Source organism: Dermochelys coriacea, chromosome 10 (genome assembly GCF_009764565.3).
Source record: "Dermochelys coriacea isolate rDerCor1 chromosome 10, rDerCor1.pri.v4, whole genome shotgun sequence".
NCBI lineage: Eukaryota > Metazoa > Chordata > Testudines > Dermochelyidae > Dermochelys > Dermochelys coriacea.
This window is the reverse complement of record NC_050077.1, coordinates 17,164,151-17,188,217: the sequence shown is the minus strand read 5'-3', so window position 1 is coordinate 17,188,217 and position 24,067 is coordinate 17,164,151. Positions and strand designations below refer to the sequence as shown.

Sequence of the window (24,067 nt, the reverse complement as noted above, 5' to 3'; positions counted from 1 at the left end):
TTCCCCCAATATTTTTTTTCCTAAACAAGAAATTTGTCAGAACTGATGCTAACAGTTTTGGTTTTGGCGAATCAGCATTTTCCAATGGAAAAATGTTTAGTCCAAAAATTCACGACTAGCACTACTTGTGGGTGTATTATCATCTGAAAGAATTAGATTTTGGAAGCTTTCTATCGCTGCTATTTTTATTTGTCTTGTTGAGCTCATTAGATAATTAACTCTTTAAAATGGGGAAAGAAGGGAAGAGACAAAGTGCTCTGGGTTAAGGGACAAATCAGACCTACTTTACAGCAATGTAAATGATTACAAGATAACTATTGCTGCACAGGAGATAAATATCAAATTGCCTTCTCTGTTATACATTATGCACTGTTTGCATCTCTTCAGTAAAAAAAGAACTGTAAAAATAAAGATGGCCTCTGATTAACCACTGTTGATTAAGAGGGTTTGTGTCCAGGGTACGTGTATCCAAATAAAAGCTAATATGTACAGTGCCACTTCTGGGGGGAACACATACCCAGACGGCTGAAAGAACCAGTGAAGAAGGTTTCCCTCTTGCAGCTTTCTGAGTGTTCCCGTGTCCAGCCTGTCACTTTACCACAGCGAACAGGTCAGTAGACTGTGTTGATTTGTCTGTGTCCTCAACTTCATTAGAAAAAAATGAACTGATTCATACAATACTCCAAAGGTCCTAACACTATTGGGTGAGATTTTTCTTTTTCTCATATTTAATTTCTTGAATTAATTTTCTGCTGTAACTGAACTGGAGAAAGTGTCAGAATCTGCTGTAATTTCTCTTATGGAGAAAATGTCTGAGATTTTTGCTTACCTGGGAAATCCCAATTTGGAAAAGTTTTCCCCTAACATTTTAACATATTATTTTAAAAGAATAAGGCAAGTGCTTCTTAGGATCTTCTGTTCTCTTTAGTAGTTTGTGTGTAGTTTTCACCATTACAACACACTGTTGAAGAAAATTTAAAAATCAATATATGGAGTGAGAACCAGTCAAAAAACAGAAAAATAACTGGGAAAACATTCAACATTTTGAAATTGGTTCTGTTTTTTAGGGGTAAAAATGAACCCATTTTTCATCTTTTGTGAAATTTTCCATGGTATTTTTGATTGGAATCATCACTGAAACTGTTGAAGAAATTTTTCATTTACTCAAAACCGTCAATTTTTTACTGCAAACTGGGTCTTCAGTAAATTAATTTTTCTTAAATAGAAAATTTCAATAATTCCATTTTGGGTAGAAATTTTTGGGGGGAGGTTGGGGAGAAGGGAGTGAGTCCACTTTTCATCAGAAAAACTTAGTCTGAAAAATTTCAACCAGATCTGTGGATAAGGGATACTTACAATTGCAAATGTTGGGTTCAATTTAAATCCTTCATCTTATAACATATACATCCGAATGCTGGAGTAGACTGTAGCGATTTCTGATCTCTCTGCATTCTCCTGTTCCCTACAAAGCAGGCCCTGCTGCAATCTGAATTGATATTTGGTGGTTCAATCATTTCTGAGCAAGACTGTCCTTATCAATGGTTGCTGAAGGGCCTGATCCTCTTTCTCAGAGAAACAAATCCTGCTTCTTTCTGAGTGTAGTTCCATTGATTTCAATGGGACTGTTCTCACAAATGAGGTATGATTTAGTCCTATTTCATTATAAAAAAAGGGAAACAAATCAAAACAATTTTTAGAGCTCAGTACTACTGTTCTTGCTCACTGGTCTCAGTGGGAGTATTGCCCAAGTAAAGACTACAGGATCAGGGCCTCAGGGTCTCTTCAGCAATATCATTTTAAACACAAAAAGAAAAGGAGTACTTGTGGCACCTTAGAGACTAACAAATTTATTTGAGCATAAGCTTTCGTGAGCTACAGCTCACTTCATCGGATGCATCGGGAGGAGTGGTAGATACGCCGGAGGGTAGAGATAGGATCGAGAGGGACCTAGACAAATTAGAAGATTGGGCCAAAAGACATCTGATGAGGTTCAACAAGGACAAGTGCAGAGTCCTGCACTTAGGATGGAAGAATCCCATGCACTGCTACAGACTAGGGACCGAATGGCTAGGTAGCAGTTTTGCAGAAAAGGACCTAGGGGTTACAGTGGATGAGAAGCTGGATATGAGTCAACAGTGTGCCCTTGTTGCCAAGAAGGCTAACGGCATTTTTGGCTGTATAAGTAGGGGCATTGCAAGCAGATTGAGGGACGTGATCATTCCCCTCTATTGGACATTGGTGAGGCCTCATCTGGAGTACTGTGTCCAGTTTTGGGCCCCACAGTACAAGAAGGATGTGGAAAAATTGGAAAGAGTCCAGCAGAGGGCAACAAAAATGATTAGGGGGCTGGAGCCACATGACTTATGAGGAGAGGCTGAGGGAACTGGTATTGTTTAGTCTGCAGAAGAGAAGAATGAGGGGGGATTTGATAGCTGCTTTCAACTACCTGAAGGGGGTTCCAAAGAGGATGGATTTAGACTGTTCTCAGTGGTAGCAGATGACAGAACAAGGAGTAATGGTCTCAAGTTGCAGTGGGGGAGGTTTAGGTTGGATGTTAGGAAAAACTTTTTCACTTGGAGGGTGGTGAAGCACTGGAATGGGTTACCTAGGGAGGTGGTAGAATCTCCTTCCTTAGAGGTTTTCAAGGTCAGGCTTGACAAAGCCCTGGCTGGGATGATTTAGTTGGGGATTGGTCCTGCTTTGAGCAGGGGCTTGGACTAGATGACCTCCTGAGGTCCCTTCCAACCCTGATATTCTATGATTCTATGACACTAATAGCATCATTATCCGGTCACTGGGTCAGGTATATAAACCAGTTTGATCATGTCACACTTTTAATTAGCAGGAATTAGACTCAGTAAACAATATGACTGACTCTGTTAATTTTAAGTTAGTTTAACAAAAAATAAGGTCTAACTTAATACTCTTAAATAGTAATCAGTGAACGATTTAACTTAAGCAGTGAAATATTTGTAACATGGTAACAAATTTTGCTTTGGGTTTTTATTTAACTTTATATGCCATCAAGATATGAGAACAGCATAAAACTTACTAGTAAGGTAACTTTATCTAGATGTAATGCAGAATCTACTATAGCTGTCTGTAGTCTCAGGGATGTTTCAAACTTGAGAAGAGTAAGGTAAAAATACAACTTTCAGTGTACCAACAGATCTAAAATTTAGTAATCCTAATGCTAAGCATTATTCATAAAGCAAAAAGTGTCAGTAATAAACACAGCAAAAATATCTCTAGGCCAATTAACCATCACACAAGGAAAATATATCTATATTTTTTTCTGGATATTTCCTGCACTAATGCTTCCTGATGATGATGATGATTATTGTATTCATCTGGGGCCTCCCAGCGTTACTGTAATACAGTCAGGACTGGAGCCCCACTGTGCTAGATTTTGTGCAAATACAAAGTAAAAAATGATCCCCTCCATGAAGAATGCCCAATAACTAGCATTTTTTTTATTGTGAATGATACAAATACCTCTTACTAGGCTTCACTGCCTCCACAGGGGTCATTAAATCTCACAGGATGAATGTCAATCCAGTGTCAGGCCCACAAAATTTACTTCAATGCAGTCACACATCACTGGAAAGATAAGTGTGTTAGAGATTCATTGGGTACCTTCTCCTGATACACCAGGTTAAATATTGGTGAGACAGCTCCTGCTGAGGAACAAGGAAAGAGTCCAGCTGGTAAATAGTTATTTTGCCTTTGGGAATAAAGGTCTGAACAAGCCCGAGATCGATTTTTCAGGGGGAGCTACAGCAAATAGTGTGCAGGAAGCAAAACTGGTTCTAAAAAGAATAGATGCTGTGAGAAGGAGACAAAGCATAAAGTCTAGGAAACACATCCATGCGTTTTAAAAGACTTGATGAAGGAAATCAGTGAACTCTCACTAACAGTTTCATTAGGGTGAGATTCCTAAAGACTGCAAGGTTGGAAATAAAGTGTTGAAGGACTCAAGGGACAAACTAGAAGCTACAAAGCAGTGAATTAAACTGCATTAATGGAGGGAATCCCTGGAAAGTATCTTGAGTGATGTGGTTGGAGAAGACCTGGTTTTGCTGAACAGTAGCTGACATGGAGTCATGCAGGAAGGGGGCCAAACTCACCTAACTTGCTGATGTGCTTTGACGATACTACTGCTATGGTAGGAGATATTCTGAGGATAAATAGTACTAGGATAGTCTATGAACTTTTGAGAAAGTTCCACATCAGATTAGAGAAAGAGTTAAGCTAACGTTAGAGACAGGAGATGGAGTAAGAATGGTGCTGAATAGAAAACCAGGACAAAGGGCAAAACTCACTCAATGTGACTTCATATAGTTACACATGGAATTAACTTGATCCAGAGCATAGCTATAAATGATTTTTTTTCTATTTAATTAATAGATTTTTACGGCCATAAGGGACCATTAGCTCATTTTGTCTGATCTTCTGAGTAACACAGGCCATAGGATTTCACCCAGTTACTTTTGTACTGAGGCTAATAACTTACGTTTGATTAAAGCATATCTTCCAGAAACTTGAAAAGGGTTAATGAATGGGAGGGGTGGGGAAACACAAAACAATTTTCATACCTTGAAAGGCCATGAGGTTGCCACTGGTAAATGTTCTGACTGCAAGCTCTGCAGGGCTGGGACTGTGTTTTATTCCATGACACATAATGCTCCAGGTACACTCACAGCACTAAGAGTATATCTACACTGCAGGTAGGAGCAGTGTAGCCGGTGATAGCACAGGTGATAGCTCTTGCTAGCTTCCCAAGTATGTACTCAGAGTGTGTGGATGGGTTTGTACTCAGGTGGCTAGCCCAAGCTGGTGCCTGTACTCCCCCAATCTACACTGCTATTTTTAGTGTGCTAACTTGAGCAGATCTGGTATGTGTCCATCTACCCGAGCTGGGAGCATGTAAATGTACCCTGAATGTTCACTATGTGAATACAATTTGGCAAAAGCACTGAGGCTGAGATCTCCATGTTTGTGATAATACTAAAGAGCAAGAAAAAGAGATGGCACATATATCAAAGAAGAGTGTAAATGAATTCCGAAGCGTTTGGGATCATTATTGTGAGTTCAGATGGGGGATGTAGTACAATATAAGACAAACATAGACCTATCTTGTAGCAAAGAACCAAACTGGGGAATGTGGCCCTAATCTAGCAAAGTGTTTAAGCATGTGTTTACTTTAAGAACCTGAGTAGTCCCATTGAAGTCAACAGTAATACGCACGCTTAATGTTATGTACATGCTTATGTGCTTTGCTGGATTGGGATCTATGTGATGAATGAGGTAGTCTTCTAGCACGTTGATCAGGAAAAGTATGTGAGGATTGTTGTGGAAACCTCTCGGAAAACATCAGCTAAGTACATGCTACACCCACCAAAGTGAGGGAAATCAAGGTAGTTTTAGCAGATGGAGAATACAGTGTCACCATTCTTGGATACGGACATCAGTGTGTGTTAAATGACACTGACTTCAATAAGAATTGTGAGTGATTAGCACCTCTAAGGAGCAGAACACTAGTCAGCCATAAAGCTGCAAATGAGATCCAAGATTAATGCTGCAGACAGCTAACTTCTTAAGGATTTGGTGGTGCAAGATATAAATAAGCCAAATAAATGGATGTTTTTTCCAAATAGTGTGATCCATTTTACTGACATTCTAGTAAAAACCACAGATTGACCAAGCTGCTTATAGGTGATTTATAAAGATTAATTCACCAAACCAGAATTAGACCCTCTATCTTCGCTTGTTTGTCAGGCAACTTCACGATGATGATAACTGTTGTTTTTGTCTTTTATTTTATTTCAGGATCCACGACAACTATTTTATTTATTTTCTTACATGGTTTAAAGCAACCTGATAAATCCTCTGCTACCATGAAGACTTTGCTTAAATTACAGATTCTCAAATCTTTGTGGATTCCCAAATCAAGTTGCAGGCTTTTCCATAAACAGCCCAGGCTTCTTGCCCCAGAGCTATTTTCACATGATGAGTCTATCGGGCAGGGTGAACAGCAAGTGCCTGAATACTTTAACTTTGCAAGTGATGTGCTGGACAAATGGTCTCAGATGGAAAAGGTAATATCTCTGTCATTGGGCAGATTAGAGATTTTATAACTTTTTTGAATAACTATTTTTGTCATTTATTTAAAAGGCAAAATCAGTTTCTGAAGATAATTTGCATTTGAAATTATCATGCTTCTTGTACTTTATCATTAGAAGGGTTTGGTTCCCTGTGCTAAATCTTGTTCACTTTTCTCCCATCAAACTCCTATTGGGACTCCTTGCATTGGTACAGCAGGAAGGTTAAACCCTTTATTTACATAAAGTAAAATAATAAGGTCAAAGGTGCCATACAAAGTGACCTCACTTCACTGAGGGGGAACTCTTTCCCCAACCAAGGCACAGCTCTCTCTTGCTCCAGAATACATTCTAATACTGCACAGACCATCTTGAATGATCCTTTTTCTTTTAACCCCTTGTGCTGTTTTGTAGGATGGAAAGAGATCATCAAAGCCAGCCTTCTGGTGGGTAAATGGAAGAGGAAATGAAGTGAGGTGGAGCTTTGAGGAGCTGGGATTCCACTCCAGAAAAGTGGCCAGTGTCCTCTCTGATATATGTGGTCTGCAGAAGGGAGACAGAGTTATGCTGATTCTACCCCGGTTACCGGAATGGTGGCTGGTGAATGTGGCTTGTATGAGAACAGGTCAGTTTCAGATTGCTGAACTTGATAGATAGCTGAAATATTTTAAGAACAGGAGTTTATTAGTTCTTTTTCATAAAGAAGAAAACTATATACATGAATGAACTACTATACAGTTTTTGCCTATCAAATATTGATCCAAATTCATTTTTGGTATAAACTGAGGAATATTTTTGGGTATGTTCCCACACAGAAAATGATCAAATTAAAAATGTCCTCTTAAAATATAACCTTATTGCTTTTCCAGGAATCGTCCTTATTCTAGGGACATCCCAATTAACAGCTAAAGACATTTTATATAGACTCCAGGCTTCTAAGGCCAAGTGTATCATTACCAATGATTTGGTGGCATCTGCAGTGGATGCAGTTGCATCTGATTGCCAGTTTCTGAAAACCAAGTTAATTGTATCCGAAGGCAGAAGAGATGGGTGGCTGAACTTTAATGAACTATACAAGTAAGTAGGCATTAGCAGAGCTACAATAATAGGATAGAAAATGAGGCTTTCTCAAAAGTCCATGTATCCATTAGACACAGAGGCAGGCAATTAATGGAGTTTTTTGCAACTGCCTTGCTGATGTTTCCAAATCAGAGTTGGTTTTCTAACAGCAGTCTCTTTCCAGGTGGGTCCAATCCTATCCTTACTTAATGGGTGTTCTGTATATGAAATAAGGGCAGGAACTAGACCTAAGTTGGTTTTGTCTAATTTGGTCAAATGTGTCTGTGGAATAATTGGCCCTTGGTGCTCATGTAGACATCTCCAAATCTCTTCCTTTTGAAAACTAGACTGGAAGTCTCACTGCAGAATTTCTTGCAGTATTTCTGTGCTTCCAAATCTAGACTGGTCAGCTAGATCACAAGAGTAACATTTCTAATCATTGTTTGGAATTTCTGCTCCTATGTGGACCCAGAAAGTACATACAGAGTAATATTTTCTTTAAAGTTCATCCATTTTTTTAAATCTCGACATGTTTGAATTCAGTTTAGATCACATTTTAAACTTTTTATTCTGAATGTGTTTTTCTCCCATTGGTAACTACCTGATTTAAACCCCAATTTCTCACCTCCTTCTTAGCGTTCTGAGATTCACTGAAGTGCAAGTGATGATAGTATCCACATCTTCCTTCTTGATTGTCCCACCAATATATCAATTTTTGCTTCCTACATGAAGCTTCCCTGGTGTCTTCCTTCTCTTTCTCCTTTAAGAGAACTCTACCATGCTGATGTCTCATTGTTTAATTATATTAGCTGGATAGGATTTAATGCTGGATGAGAAATGAGACTAGAGTAAGGCAGGCTATCTGAAATAAAGTCAGTGCTCTCATCCAGGAGGAAGTAATATCCAAAGGACACAGGGGGAGCTTCATCTGGGATGGGAAAGAGGGCAGTTGCAACACCTAATCCACATTTGCATGTCAAAATCTCAGTAGATTGCATCTGTATCCACTTTAGCCACCATTATATTCTATATTTTAAAGAACGCAATCTGCTGATCACATCTGCGTTAAAACAAAGATTCAAGACCCAATGGTTATCTACTTTACCAGTGGAACCACAGGTTCTCCAAAGATGGCTGAACACTCCCAGGGCAGTCTTGGTTTCAGACCTGTCATAAGTGAAAGGTAAGGTCTGTGGCTCTGGTAGTTTTATAACATGGGGCCAAACTGAGTGTGTAGTGGAAAGCATGAGTCTGGTTGACCAAGCTAACTGAGATATACCAAAGGTCTGATTAAGAAGCATTGGGTAAGAAATATGCAATGTGTGGCTTCAATCCTGCTCCCTATTGATGTCACTGGAAAAACTCCTCCTGTCTACAGGGGAAGTGGGATCAGATCTCATCTTTCCATTTTGACTCCCAGCATTTCTTGAGAGGGATTCAGATGACAACCTACAACTGGAGATAACTCTAGAAGCACAGCTCCTATAGATACCATGTGCTTGGGGCTGCAGAGCATCTTGGGATTGGACAGCTGTGCAAAGGCAAACAAACTCCATGACACGGATAATCTTTTCCCCCAGCACAACCACTGAGATCCATGAATTTAAAGAGTGGAATCCCCAGCCTCCTCCACAGAATCCTCAGCTTCTTTCTCTACCATCCCGCTTCCCCTGCTTCTGCCCCCCATGCAACAATGGAAGAACACAAAGGAAATTCACCCTGATTAAATTCAGAGTCTCCACCTCCCCCGCTCTCCCATGTGGGTTATTCCTGCAAAGAGAATGGGGCCCACAAGCTCATTATGAGGCAATACCCTTGTTAATGCTTAGTATGTATACACCTAGTTAAAGTTCTTGATTTTTAGTTCCATTGTATATTTTAAAAAAACAAAAAACTTTTCCGTAACCACTCTTTTCTCTTCCTAACAGATACTGGCTGGATTTGACTCCTGAAGACATAATGTGGTGCTTATCAGATACAGGCTGGATAATGGCTTCGCTAGGGTCTGTTCTTGATCCATGGGTTTTCGGATCATGTGTCTTTGTCCACAGCTTTCCACAGGTTGAATCAACAACTATCCTAAATGTAAGAAAAAAGTCATCCTGTAGATTTCTTGAAGTTTCCCCATGCACAAGGTAGACCTCAAAACAGATCTTGAATTAACTGAGCAGCTCCGATTAGGTTATGCAATTGGTTATATTTGTTGAATATTTTTTTTCACTTCAGGTCAATCAAAATGTTTTGTTTAAATGTTGACCTTTTCTCAACTTCTTTTTTAAGTCAGGAAATTCATTGAACGCGACACAGGTTCAGTTTAGACAAATCAGTATTTTTGACAAAATAATGATTAGTTAAAAAAATTAGACTTATAATCCTGAGGTCATTATTTACTCTTTATTCATAGCATTCCAGAACATGAATGTAAAGTAAAACTCAAAAGCTTTAGTAACTAGTGGCATTTAAAGGGGGAAACCCAAAAGAGAGCCAGAATGGTGGTACAGTTGATGTAGAGATAGTATTTGATAATATCAGTGACTACAGTAGATTGAAACTGGAAAAGGAGCTCACTCTACACTGGCTAAGCAGAAGGATGAGACTGCAGGAGTGGACTTCCCCTCTGTTTTTAGCAGAGAAGGGGGAACTGTCTCCCCCACACACTCTCCCGTACTCCCCTAGCTAATGTAATCTTTGCTGCAGTTCACAGATAAACTTTGTTCATGTTGTTGTTTTATTTCACTAGACTCTCTCCAGATTTCCCATCACCACTATCTTTGGTGCTCCGACTTCGTTCCGCATGCTGGTACAGCATGATCTTACCAGGTACCTCAGGAGAGAGATGACTTACTAACAATACTCACCTGAATAAATTTTAATGAAATCACAGATCTAGGTGCTTGGCACAATATATTGAGTTTCATCAGTATAACCAGCATCTTCTGAAAAGATAGTTATGAGAAATGCATGGGTTTTACATAGTTTCATTATGAAAGATGAAGGAAACACAGGATTTTCAACTGTTTCTCTCCAAAATGTGGGGGTCACTCAAAGCTTACATTCTTAGCAAAGCTCAAAGAGGGTGAAGCCAAATGGCTCAAACCCAGAAACAATACTCTCATGAACCCATTTAGAGGTGCTCAGATTCCATGGTGATGGTTGACCTTCTGAAAACTTAAGTAGACTGAGCTGGTGTGTCAAGCAGCAGGGTCAGAAATACTAGTTACTGCCATGACTTCAGTGCTAGGAATACAACCCTCCAAAGATGGTCCTTCTGCACATGACTTTATTTAATCATGAGGTGGCAGGACTCACGAGTAGTCTTTTTGTAGTGAACTGCTGAGTACTAGCAAAATTCTCTACCATAAATTTCAGTTAACAAAGGATTTTGTTTTTCATACCTTAGCGATGTGTTTTTCACAATGGTCCATTCATGTGACTGTACCTGAGTATGAATGTGAGCTGATTTAACAGGAGCCCTACCTCCCACACCAATTTTATCTTACACTTTCTTATACCCCACTGCCTTGCCTTTCCTCTACAGGGCCAGATTTGTAAAGGTACTTAGGAGCTATCCCACTCACCACCGCATCTCCGAACTCCCTCCTGCCACCTCTCAGAATTTTCAGAACTGGGGTGGGTGGCAAGTATTTGCCCATCTCCCTGTTCACTGCATGAGGGGAATGTAAGCACCTATACATGGGATGTTTAGAAAGCCAGGATAATGGGATGATGCCCTACCTCACTAGGCATTTTAAGCATGCAAGGTGACCTTGAAAGTGACGAGAGACTGGACAGTCCCTTTGTCTAAAATAATCACTGTACACCAATCAGTCGCCACCTTTGACTCTTGCAGCCATTACATTTTACAAGGGCATTTCCCTATCTAGTGCAATGCTGGATAAGAGCAAAAAGTTGTACTCCTCTCCCTCAGCGCTTACAAGACCATAGGCTGCTGAATAGGATGCACTCTGCTCCACTGGTTCCAGACCAGAGGACAAGGCAACAGATGGAGAGAATGGTGAGTCAAATCTCCCACCATGCTATGATATGGAGCACAGACATATTAATCCATCTCCACAGCACCACCAAGTCCTGGGCAGAACCCCCCATGCTCCCATTCCAACAAGTGAGAAGACGAGGATGGGGAGGAGACTGAAATATTAGGGACCCCTGCCTCAGAAGGCAGCAGCTCTGACCAGCCACCACCACTGAAGGGCCACAGACAGTGAGGCCAGATCCCTGCAAAGACCACCATTCCAGGGGTACCCTTCCAAAAAAAAATGCCACAGCACAAGCCACTAGCACCATGTGACCTGTCACCACCAGCCCCTTTGACTCCAGCACAAGCATCATGAGCATGACGTGATCTGGCCTAAGCACCAACTCAACAGTCGGGGCAATGCTCTGAGAGCAGCCACCATAGTCCTGTAACTCCTGTGGCCACAGATCGGAACCAAGACAATAATCTTGTCATTCCACCCACAGAAAATCTGCCAGTCCCTGAGAGACATGTTAATAGACTCAAAAGCTTGCCTGTCCCACAGCATATGCTAGAGAGATCTGGTGAGCCAGTGGTTCCTGCATCACGGCATCAGAAAGGTGTACTTGACCCCCTCCATCCAGAGCAAAAGAATTCATGGAAGTCCTGGTTAACCAGAATGATGCAGTGGTTTGGGAAACTTTAGGGTGAGGATAGAAGCATGCACAAGGGCTCAAGGATATGCTGGGATATCAGGATAAAACCTACAGCTGCATGTTTAGTAACTGGGGTAAAAGAGTCCATTTCTGCCATGCATGAAAGGCAGGACAGCCAGACGGCAGCTCTGAGTACAATAGCAGAGGCTGTCATGTTAATGGCGACCCAGTGCGAGTCATTCTGTGTTCTTCCCAGAAGGGCACCATCCATCCATGCGTGGACACAAACCTAACTTTTGCCCATATCCCCACTATTCCCCATGGGCTACCACTGAAATTATTCATACAACACCAGCCACAAAGTTGTGCATCCCTCCACAGCCAACCACTCAACCTCCTACCTTTCCACAAGATTCCATAACCCACAGAGTGTTGTTACATCTCACGTAATTTTCCTAATCCCCCAGGTATCTATGCATGTCAGCCCTTTCCCCAGTAACCAATCCTCTGTCTTCCGTCCTTTCATCTCATACTACTAGGCTGGTAAGTCCATTCTTGCCCGTACATACTCGTGTGTCCGCTTCAGACCTCCTTGTCTATCTGTCAGACATGGTCAGAGGTAGGTGCCAGGTTAAGTTTGATCCAAGAATGCATCCAATGAAGTGAGCTGTAGCTCACGAAAGCTTTTGGTCAAATAAATTTGTTAGTCTCTAAGGTTCCACAAGTACTCCTTTTCTTTTTGCGATACAGACTAACATGGCTGCTACTCTGAAACCTAGGTATTGACTGCTTCTTTTCCCCACTACCCAGAACACACAGCTTTACAGACAGATTGTTGAGCTGAAGAAGTATGTCGTTTATTTGCTGCTTCAGTGAGTGATCCGTCCACCGAAATAGGGCACAGCACAAGATTAAATGCAAACGCGCACACATTCAGGTCCTTGCCTTAACTACATTGTTACAAAGTTAGTTATTATATATTGTACAATCGCTTTTTCTGCCTAGCACTAAGATGAATTTGCTGATCCAGTTGTTTACCTGATCAGATTGTTGGCTCAGCTTTTTCCCTGGAAGTTCTCTTTCCTTGCCAGACAAGCAGGCATCTTTTCACATGTCCCAACATCTAAAATATATGTTCTACAGATTATACCCTAGGCTAGGTGACTGGACCCGGCAGCACTATAGGTGCTGAGCAGTGGTTTTAAAACTACAGTGGTGTCTAACTGGTGGACTTGGGCACCTATCTGCCTCTTTAGTTGCTGAAGTGCCTTTAAAAATCTGGCCCACAGCCCATTCCTTCCACTCCCTTGCCTTGCAAATTACACCAGCTGACACTCGCACTGACTGACCTACGTGTAGTTTACTTCTCTTCTGAATGTGGCTGTTGCTGAGGCTCAATGGGCCAGGGCCCCAGTTGGACAAAGCACTGTGGTCCAGACCCTCAAAGGCATTTAGGTGCACACCTAAGCAGCTGTATTAGTGCTCGCTATGCCGCTGTGGTGCTTTAGTGAAGATACTACTATGCCGACAGGAGAACTTCTCTCCAAGAGGCGCTGAGGAGAAGCTTTCCCATTGACATAGCGCTGGCTATACAGGGGGTGAGGTTGGGATAACTATGTTGCTCAGGGATGTTGATTTTTCACACCCCTGAGTAATGTAATTATACCAGTCTAGGTCTGTAGTGTTGACCAGGCCTAAGTCCCATTGAGAGAGTCAAGATTTAGGCACCTTAATATCTTTGAGGATCTGGGCCTGCATCGTTAATTGTAAGTGTGCAAATCATCCCATCTCTAGTCCACAAAGCCATAGGTACTAATTCTGGGGGTGCTCCAGAAGTGGAGCACCCACGGGGGAAAAATGGTGGGTGCTTAGCACCTGCCAGCAGCCCTCCCCCCCCGATCACCGCCTCCCCCCAGTGCCTCCCGCCTGCTGCAGATCCACTGGTCCATGGTGTGCAGGAGGCGCTGGAGGGAAGGGGGAGGAGTGAGGGCAGGGTGCGCTCGGGGGTGGGAGCAGAATGGGGCTGGAAGAGGCAGTGCTGGGGTGGAGTGAGGGTGGAGCAGGAGCAGGAAGAGATGGGTTGGGGACAGAGGAGGGGTGGGAAAAGACAGGGCAGGGGTGGGGCCTTGGGGAAGGGGTGGAGTGGGGGTGGGGCCTGGGGCAGAGGAGAGTTCAAGCCCCCTCCCCCACCCCTGGCACAGTGCAAATTCGGCACTTCAGCCCAAAGCCCTTACTTCATTTTAAGCATGTGCTTAAATCCCATTGATTTCAGTGGGACTACTGTACAAAGCTTAGCACATGCATATGTCCTTGCAGAACCAGGAGCTAAAGTAGTTGAAATCTCTTCCTCTGATTTCTGTACTCGAGTGAAGATAACTCTTTCAACTAAGAGCTTTCCATTATTGTTTGTTGACATTTGCAAGCCCTTTAGCTGCTGTGCTTATCACCAATAGCCACTGGAATCCAGCGACAGGCCCCCTTGCCTTCAATGGCCTTTCAGTGACTCTCATGATTTTTTAAATCCTTATTAAGTTACAAGTTCACGAATCTGCAGCACTGTGTGAGTGGAGGGGAGCCACTCAACCCAGAAGTGATGGAGCAGTGGAAAAGGAAGACTGGCCTGACTATCTGTGAAATATATGGACAAACAGAAACAGTACGTTCAAATGGGTTAATAATAATAATTCATTAGTTTTAATTTCTTTTGCTTTGTTGAGTTTTATGGTTAAAAAAGCCAAAAGGAAACAATTTGTTACTTATTTGAAATGTCAAGGAAGAGTCCATTAAAATACAGTAACTTATAAATTTATGTTGATTTGAAAATATGGCTTTCTTGTAGAGCTCAGGGAAAAGGCGGAGTTTTTTATGCTGTCATTTTTCCATGAAGATTTCTGAGAAAATCCTGAGAGAAGTGTTAGGGAAGAAGGAGGAGGATGTTGCTAAGATATATGATTGGGGGGTCAAGATACCTGGACTCTTTTACAGGTTATTTCACAGACTTGCTGTGTGACCTCATGCAAGTTACTCCACCGTCCCAATCTTTAAAATACTTGCTTAGACCACAGGGATTTTGTAACCCTTAATTCATAGCAGTTTGGAATTGAAGTGGAAAATTAATGAATGTAGAATCTGACAGAATATATGTAATATTTCTGCAGAAATAACTCTCTCTTTTTACAGGCAGTAGTTTGTTCTGTTTTCAAAGGGATGAAGATTAAACCCGGATCAATGGGAAAGGCAGTTCCCCTTTATGATGTTCAGGTTTGTTAATACAACATCCTGTCTTATATCAGTTTAAGTTATTTGCTTTTACTGAAGTATGTTTTTCTTCTTCTAGATCATAGATGAGAATGCTAATGTTCTGCCTCCTGGACAAGAAGGGGAAATTGCCATCAGAATCAAACCTAAAAGGCCACTTGGTCTTTTCTCTAAATACATAGTAAGGGACTTGTTTTATCCCCATAGGAAATCCCTATAATTCCATATTAGATACAAAGACCCAGATTTTCATCAGATTTTATGCCTACTCATCAATCTCAAGGTCATGGACTGTACTAATAGTCCTTCCAACTAAGGAGAATCTGAAGGAACTCTCTTCAAAGTAGAGATGGGACCAGGTTAAAAGAATCTAGATCCAGATTTCAATCATCTCAACATTTGGAAGTGTTTGGATCCAGGGTTTTGGTTCAGCAGCTTTTAAAACTGGGATCTGAAAGTCAAGCTGAAGTTCCATCTAGCTCATCCTAATCAATGACCCTGACTGCACTGAGTATTATATATGTAGTGTGCATTATTTATACATCTATAATGCATCTCCATGTGGATATAAATCTAAACTTTTGAGCAGGTGATGAGGACGTCTAGAAACCTGGATTTCCTTTCCTGACTGTGCCACCACCTTGCTGTGTGACCCAGATAAATAAAAATATGTAAATAAAGGGTGTGCAGAGTATGCCTCCCTGTGTGTCCTGGAGAATTCAAGGAGGAATTTTGAAGCATAATGCCCCCTGGGTGTCCTCCTTTATTATGGACTATATCTAATTCTGAACCTCTGTCTGAACCTTGCCCTGTCAATGAGGTGGAGTTTACAATACCCTCCTTTGTAGAACTCTTTGAGATTCTGTCACCAAAGATGCTATTTAAAGACAAAGGATTATTATTTGTCTTTCATTGGTATACCTTAATATGCTATACAGTTCTGATCACTTTACAGTTATGTGTGTAAAACAGCAGAATTTATGATTAAGCTACACTAAAGATTTGAATTGTCATTTGTGAAATGTTATCAGGATAACCCTGAGAAAACCGCTGCATCAGAACGTGGGAATTTTTTTGTCACGGGAGACAGAGGGACTATGGATGAAGATGGGTATTTCTGGTTTCTTGGAAGATCTGATGATATCATCAATTCTTCAGGGTTAGTTTGTTTTACTGACAGGTTTCAGAGTAGCAGCTGTGTTAGCCTGTATCCGCAAAAAGAACAGGAGTACTTGTGGCACCTTAGAGACTAACAAATTTGTTAGTCTCTAAGGTGCCACAAGTACTTGGGTTCTTTTTGTTTTACTGGTTTTGCAAGCTTTCTATATAGTTCTATCATAATATAACATAACATTTATAAGAGAGGAACTGGTGATGAGTTTCTTGGCAAGAAGGAAAGGGGGCTTACAAGAATTCAAATGAATCAGACATAGTCTTCTTCTGGCATCATGGTTCAGTGACTAGTGCATTGGACTAGGACTCAAGAGAGCTGGATTCTACCCTTGGCTCTTCCACTGCCCTGCTGTGTAACCTTGGTCATGTCAGTTCCTGCCTCTGTTTCTCCTGCCACCTTTTGTCTATTTAGATTGTAAGCTCTTGGAGGCAAGGAGTTTTTGCAGCATGCATAGCACAACATGGGTCTGATTTTGGTTAGGGGCCTTAGGCAATAATCAGTTCTTTCTTACCCCGGTACTGGTTAAAAGACATATTCACACCAGATCAGGATAATTAAATACCTCGTTTTCCTCTCCTAGGTATCGTATTGGACCATTTGAAGTAGAAAGTGCCTTGATAGAGCATCCGGCTGTAGTAGAGTCTGCTGCTGTCAGCAGCCCAGATCCCCTCAGAGGCGAGGTAATGACGTTGAGAGTGATGAGGAAAATATTTCATAGATGCAAAACAGTTTGTGATTCACTGTACAAAGTGCAGCTGTTGCACAGCATCACGTCAGTGTGAATAGTCCTTTACCAGGGTGATAAACAGAAAGCTATGTACATCCCTTTGCTCTATTTATTCATTTCAACAGTCTCTCCCCATGAGATAATTATGGTGACAGACACTTTCCCACCAATAGACTGCTATTAAGGGCTTGTCAACACACACAAGTTGTAACACTTTTTACAGTACCGGTATAGTTAGAGCAGTACAGCACCCTTTGTTTGGATGCAGTTACTGGTAGAAATGTGCTGATATCAGTACAGCTATTCCCATACTGGAGAGGGAATAAGCTCTACTGGGACAGGGCAACATTATACTGGTATAATTGTATCCATACTAGTGGTTACATTGGAAAAAAATTACACCCCTCATCAGCATAATTATACCAGGACAAAAACTGTGCACAGACTAGGTGTAAGAGAGCCTTGAAAGCACAGTCCTGCTATTGTGGAGTGGAACTGCACGGCCTCAGTGTGAGCTATGTGACCAGTGTATGCTCAGTGCTTCAGAGAAATCAAAACTTCCTGAAGCTCCCACAGAGCACAGTCACTGCAATCCCCCTTCCATGTGCTCCTTCCTAAGCCCGACCAGCTCTGCTGCTTAGCATGTGTGATGAGGGAAGCGAGGCGACGGCCATGCATCCTACCCGGCATGGCCAGCTTTGGAGTCTGTGGAAGCACGAGCCAGGAGCAACCATTGTGAGAATTGCAATTGCATGTGAGCCTTGCACTGCTGTGAAGGGCAGAGAGGACAGTCCTTGCACGCCTTTTCTGACTTACCTGCCTACACACAGGTTACTCACAATCTGGCGCTCAGTTTTAGAGACAGATTGGCTTCTTCACACATCTTTTAACTATGTCATGGTCTGAAAGTGATATTGCTAACTGGGAACTAAATCTAACACTATTTATAAATTGCTGGTGTCAGTTTGGTACTATTGATTTTACCCTGTAGGTGGTGAAAGCTTTTGTGGTCTTGTCACCTGCCTTTTCCTCACGTGACCTGGAAAAATTAACGCTTGAGTTGCAGGCGCATGTCAAGAAAGTTACTGCTCCATACAAATATCCCAGAAAGGCAAGTACCCACAAGGGGTGATTTTTAACATGGGACATGTCTCCTTCTTAAATCTCTCCAGAATGAACCATTCTGGGTTTACTTAGAACTACAAAGATTCCTTCACTCATCTAAAAGAGAGAGATCAAGATTTAGGGAGACTCTTTGCTTCAGGGAAACTTTACTAAATCTCATTTATTTTTCTCTTTTGTAAGTTTTTAATAAAATTGTTTGTTAATAAATGTACCCGTGTACCTTTAAAAATATTCCTGGGCCAGGTATAATGTCCTAGTTAGATACTCCCCGTGTTCCAAACCAGGGGTAAAATTTCCAGTTTCTTACTTAGCTTTTACCTACTCCTTCCTCTGGAACACTCCAGTGATGTCAGTGGAAATTTGCATGATTGAAAACTGATGAATGATTTGTCCCTTTGGCTTTGGAGTAAACATATAAAGGGGGAGGAATAGCTTAGTGGTTTGAGCATTGGCCTGCTAAACCCAGGGTTGTGAGTTCAATTCTTGAGGGGGCCATTTAGGGATCTGGAGCAAAAAAAATTGGAGATTCATCCTGCTTTGAGCAGGGGATTGGACTAGATGATCTCCTGAGGTCCCTTCCAACTCTGATATTCTATGATTCTATATTAGAGAAAGCCGCAGAAGTATCCATCTTCGGTTTCTTACGAAATCCAGTGCATCTTGGGAAACAGTATGTGCAATCAGTTAGGGCATGTCTACATGTACAGGACTGCAGTGGCGCAGCTGTACTGATGCAGGCAGCTGCGCCTCTGCAGCGCATTAGGTGAAGACGCTCTATGCTGACAGGAGAGAGCCCTCCCATCAGCATAATAAAAACACCTCCATGAATGGCAGAAGCTATGTCAGTGGGAGGAGCTCTCCCACCAACATAGCCCTGTGCACATGAGTGCTTATGTTGGTGTAACTTATGTCACTCAGGAGGTGGTTTATTCACACCTCTGAATGACATAAGTTATGCTGACAAGCTGTAGTGTAGACATAGGCTTAGTTAGTGCCTGATTCTGGAAACTGTCAGGCAAGTAGCCCTTACTCATGTGAGTCTTCCCATTCTTCCACATGGGGTCAGAGCCACTATTGCAAAAAAAATCCCAAAACATCACTGGGAAGCATACTAAGTTGTTTTGTGCTTTTTATTAGATGGAATTTGTCCAACAGCTACCGAAGACAATTACTGGGAAAATCAAGAGGAATGAGTTAAGGAACAAAGAATGGGGGCGAATGTAACATTGTCAGGAGTTTAACATAGCCTCTTTCACTCCGATGATGCTATGCAAGCTGTAACAGTTCTCAGGGTGCTCCGAACTGTGTTACCTTGTTCTCCCCGCATAACACTCCCCCTCGTACTGCCAGCGAGAGAGAGAGAGAGACTTGCTGGTGCTTAACCAGTCTGTTAGTCACCCAAACAATCTCCTCCGGGCAATGCAAGCCCTCATTTTGCTTTGCAGATTAACAATAGGTGCACCCAAGTCCCCAAACCCCCTTTCAAGTGTTCCCCTGTGATAGCCAGCCTGACCAGGGATGGTGTCTAGATAATACTTAATGCTGCCACGAGGGCAGGGGACTGGACTAGATGACGTCTAGTCTTATGATTCTATGATTCTGAGCTGCTGTTACAAAAATAGTGAACCATTTTCTAGTTGTCACTGAGAGGTTCTTAGGGTGTCACAAGACTCTCTGTGTTATAATTGCCTTTTTTCTATTGGATTTTTCCAATATCATGAGCACCTAGATTACCTGGAAAATTGAACAGAAGAACCCATGCTGCAAAATTGAATCCTATGATGAACCCAAGCTGCAAAGTTCAGATCTGTTTGCAAAACCAAACTTTCCCAAATGTGGTGTCAGTTTCAAGCATTTTATTTATAGGGGCCAGCAGCAGAGTTCTGATCTAAACCTGAACTTTCCCAAAATCCATGATGTTCAGATCCAGGATTTCGCTGTGTCGCATCTATGTTCTAGAAAGTATTTGAGATCAGTGAGACAGTGTTGTTAGTACTTGTTGCCCAGTTGCAAGCTGCAGAAAAATACAGAGATGTGCTTTAGAAGTTAAAATGATTTACCTTATCCAAATTATAGACCAATACATCCAGTCATGTGAAAATGAAAAGGCCTTCTCTACTGATAACACCTCCAGACACCACGCTTTAATATACGCATAGCTGACAATGTGGTCCATCTGATCCAGCTGATACCATGGCCATGCTTTATCAACAAGCACTACCTAATACAGAGGCAATCAGCCTAGATTTGGCTCCCCAGCCTCACTTCTAATCTTGGCCAGGAGTAGAGAAAATACTTGCATCACCTCTGCAAGTCACTGAGAAAGAGGTCTGAAGTGTTTGCTGTTGGACAGGTGAATCGCAGTCAGGTAGAACAAACCCAAGTTCTCTGCCATTTTACCCACATGTGGCAGGACAAGCCCACCAGTGGGCTCCTTTAATGTAATAGTCATCTAGATTGTATTACGGGTCAATGAACAGACTTTGTGAATGGCATACATGGCTTACTCTGTGGGATTATGTCTCCGTTAACAGCTGGCCCCATGCTCCTATAATGTTGTGTCTGGGCATATGGCCACAGTTTGTTACAGTAGCATGTGCTGTAGACTGCTGAGTTCTGAGGATGTACCAATTCTTAACTTTTCATCACCAAGTGTTGCACTTTGCCCACTCAAGAAAGCTTAATTTTCTGGCATGTGATCTTTCACTAGCTCACAAAATGTCTTTGACAATCAGCTGTCCTGGTCCATTCACTAAACAGCAAGACATTTTTAGAGAGCAGCACCTTCTTGGGGGCTGAGAGAAAAGCTTTTACACTCAGCATCCCTAGAAGTGTGCGTTGCACCCCCCCTGCAGCTGGGTTTTTATTGTAATTATAAAACAAGATTTGGAATGTGACTATTTTGAGCAATGAAAAACAACATTTATTTACTAGGAATAAACACTTGTCTATGCCAATTAAATAATTTCTGTGCTAAAGACTGCTGCAATGAATGCAAAAGAAGTTCAATAAACACAATATTTACTTTGCACCCTGGTTTTGGTTATGGTTTATTTTTTAATTGTACATCAGTATATCACAAAGATTTTAAAATACTGTTTAGCTAGCTTGCTCTGATAGCATTTCAGATACATATGTTACAGCCATTCAGTCAAACTAATCATTCTTCTCAACTATCCAATCTTCTTCCTTTTCCTTTTTCTCCAGGTGCCTTGAATGCTACCAACTCCCTTCTCTACTCACAGCTGAATCCCCTTGAATCTACTTTCTGAGGCTTGCGTATTCTCATAACATCTTTAACCGAGGTTACTTTCTCCTGGCCAAGTCCAAGGACTCCTCCTTGATCTGTCTGCCACTTTCAACACACTCCTCAATTCACTCCCTCCTCAATTCTAGCTTCCCTTTCTCTTCTTACTGATGAAAGCCTCCTTCAGCATTTTCAGTGGTTCCATCTCCTTCCCTCTGTTTGGCATCCTGCAAATCTCTCCTCTCAATTCTCTTCTCCTTTTCCCTGACACTTCATCTCTGGGTGACGTCATCTGCACTCATGGCTGATGACTCCCAAACCTACCTCTCAATACTCATCCTTTCCTCCTCTGTGCAATCTCACATCTCCATTTGACTTTCCCGCCTGGCTGTCATAGTTGCAGTTCTAACTAAGGCTATATCTACTTAGCAGCTGAGAGAGTGCTTCCCAGAACATGTAGACAAAGACATGCTCTAGCTCTGCTGGAGCTAGAATGCTAAAATTAGCAGCGTGGCAGTGGCAGCATAGGCAGCAGCTCAGTCTAGCTGCCCTAGTATGTACCTTTGGGGTCAGGTAGGATTGTACTTGAGGGAGGCTAGCTCAAACCATAGCCCGTACCACTGTGGCCAATGCTATTTTTAGTGCACTAACTCAGTCAGCACTATCAGATGTCTGTCTAGCAGTGCTGGGAAGCATCCTGCAGCATCTAGCTGCCAAAATCAATCTCCCCATCTCCCCCTTCAAAATGGCTGCTCTCCTTCCAGTCCCCATTACCACAACAAACTCCACCGGTCTTCCCCTCAGCTTTTATCTTTGGTACTGCAGTCAGAAAGGGTCACTCTCTCTCAATTCCAGGGATATCCTAGGAGCCAGCCTCTTGTACCCCATAATATGTGCACATGTGCACACATGCAAACAGAGCAATAGGAGTAGGAAACACTCTCTTTCTTACTGCAATGGCTCCGCAGTAAACTGCAGGGGAACACCCCATGAGACATAGCACAATAGCTAGGGAACCCTTAACTGCATTAGGAAGTGGAAACCCCTAATTCCTAGGTCCCCCAGGAAACCTTGGGATTGGAGAGGGTAGTAGCCCTGTCAACATGCCTGCTGACTGCACAATGGCTTCTCTTCCCTCCCCCCACCCCCACATCCCATGGGTCTTCTGGGGGCACCAGCTCTCCCCCCTCCCCACCACCCCACATCCTGTGGATCTTCTGGGGGCACAAGCTGGCTGTTCTCCTCCCTTTTGTTCTGTCAGAGCACATGCTGAGATGGGCTACTACCCTCTCCAATATCAAGGGCAGGAATTCTGAACACTCGAGTTCTAGTCACGGCTCTGCCATTCAGCTGTTATATGGCAAAGTAACTCAAGCCACATTTTCAAAATTTGGTACAAAATTCAGCACCTGCATCCAGATTTGGGATCTTAAATAAGGTTAATATCAGGAACTTTAAAAAGAGTTAGGGTGAAATTCTGCCCCACTGACATCAATGGGAGTTTTGCAGTCAACTTCAGTGGAGCCAGGATTCATTCAGTTTGCTGATTTTCCAGACTCTAATCCAGTCTGTTAAATATAAAGAGCTATATTTTTATTTTCTGCAAGCTTGAACTATGGAACGTCCCCCCACTATTACCCCTTGTCAAACTGGCCACAGAAGATGCACCACATGATTTTCCCTTTAGCTCCTGCTCTTTGTACCTTCAGCCAACTCAGCTGAAAAAGTGGGTAAAAGTCAAGAGACCTGTGCATGTCATTCATTCTACATCAGAACACAGGATCATTCTCCTTGCTCACTGCCCTTGTGTGAAATACTGCATTAGACTATACCATCTCTTTTGTGTTATTGTTCATAACAAACTTGTGCCTAATGTTCAAGATGGATGACTCATTAATTCAAACTGTAAATTCTTTCCCTCTCCCCAAGTTCAAAGTATTGACGCTGATTGCTGTCTGCTCCATTTGGAATAAATCCTGAAATACACAGTAGCACCTACAAGTATTTGGAAGCAAAATATGGTCCTCAAGCTCAACTTTCTTTCTGAGAGATAAAGATGAAACTTGTTAAATGTAACCCTATCATAAAAAAAACAAAAAGCACCATTTTGCATACAATGTCCTTCAGTTCCACTTTCCCCCCATCTTGATATTATTCTCATTGGCAACAGGAAATCAATTATGGTAATAAATAGAAATGTTTATATCAAATGTAATTTTTCTTTAAAAATATTTGTTTCCTGCGAACATAAGGTTTGACCTGAAGCCCGTGTAGTTTCATTTGCTGTTCTCCTATGTGTGAGACACAGAGAGAGAGTTTTTCTAAAATAATGGACCATTATTACATTAGGGGTTACAAAATTAGTAACCTTGTAGATGTCAATTATGTTAAGGAAAACATGTAGCTGCACTAACCTTTTTACAAAAACTGCATTCTGCCCTCCCCATATTTGTGAGGCATTAATGCTAGCAGGGCTTGGTATAAATGGAGAGGAGGCTCGGTGGAGGAAGATGGTCCTTATAGACCTCTATAGCCAGTACTGGGTTTACAATGGCACTAGTGCAGGTGTGGTGCTGTACCCATACTGGGAAGGGGTTCATTAGGGACCTAGCTAACCCATCCACATAGCCAGGTCTGGCCCCTCGCTCGGGGCAGTCCAGCACCCAGGCCTTGCTGTATGAGTGGCTTCAGGACAGGCAGGATGTCGGGGTTGCATCCCAGGCTTCTGCCCCACCTGGCTCTGA

At 42.1% G+C, this 24,067-nt stretch overlaps 1 protein-coding gene across 1 annotated transcript; it reads left to right on the top strand.

The window, feature by feature from the left end:
• The first annotated feature begins 119 nt into the window (after positions 1 to 119).
• Positions 120 to 21,105, top strand: LOC119862453 (acyl-coenzyme A synthetase ACSM4, mitochondrial-like). The gene is made up of 14 exons (XM_038419184.2): positions 120 to 610; positions 5,830 to 6,098; positions 6,516 to 6,726; positions 6,971 to 7,178; positions 8,200 to 8,343; positions 9,089 to 9,245; positions 9,901 to 9,980; positions 14,325 to 14,448; positions 14,973 to 15,053; positions 15,130 to 15,231; positions 16,082 to 16,209; positions 16,805 to 16,904; positions 17,943 to 18,062; positions 19,214 to 21,105. Exons 2-14 carry the CDS (start codon positions 5,898 to 5,900, stop codon positions 19,298 to 19,300), a joined length of 1,743 nt encoding a protein of 580 aa, XP_038275112.1. The 5' UTR covers positions 120 to 610; positions 5,830 to 5,897; the 3' UTR covers positions 19,301 to 21,105.
• Positions 21,106 to 24,067: the final 2,962 nt, after the last annotated feature.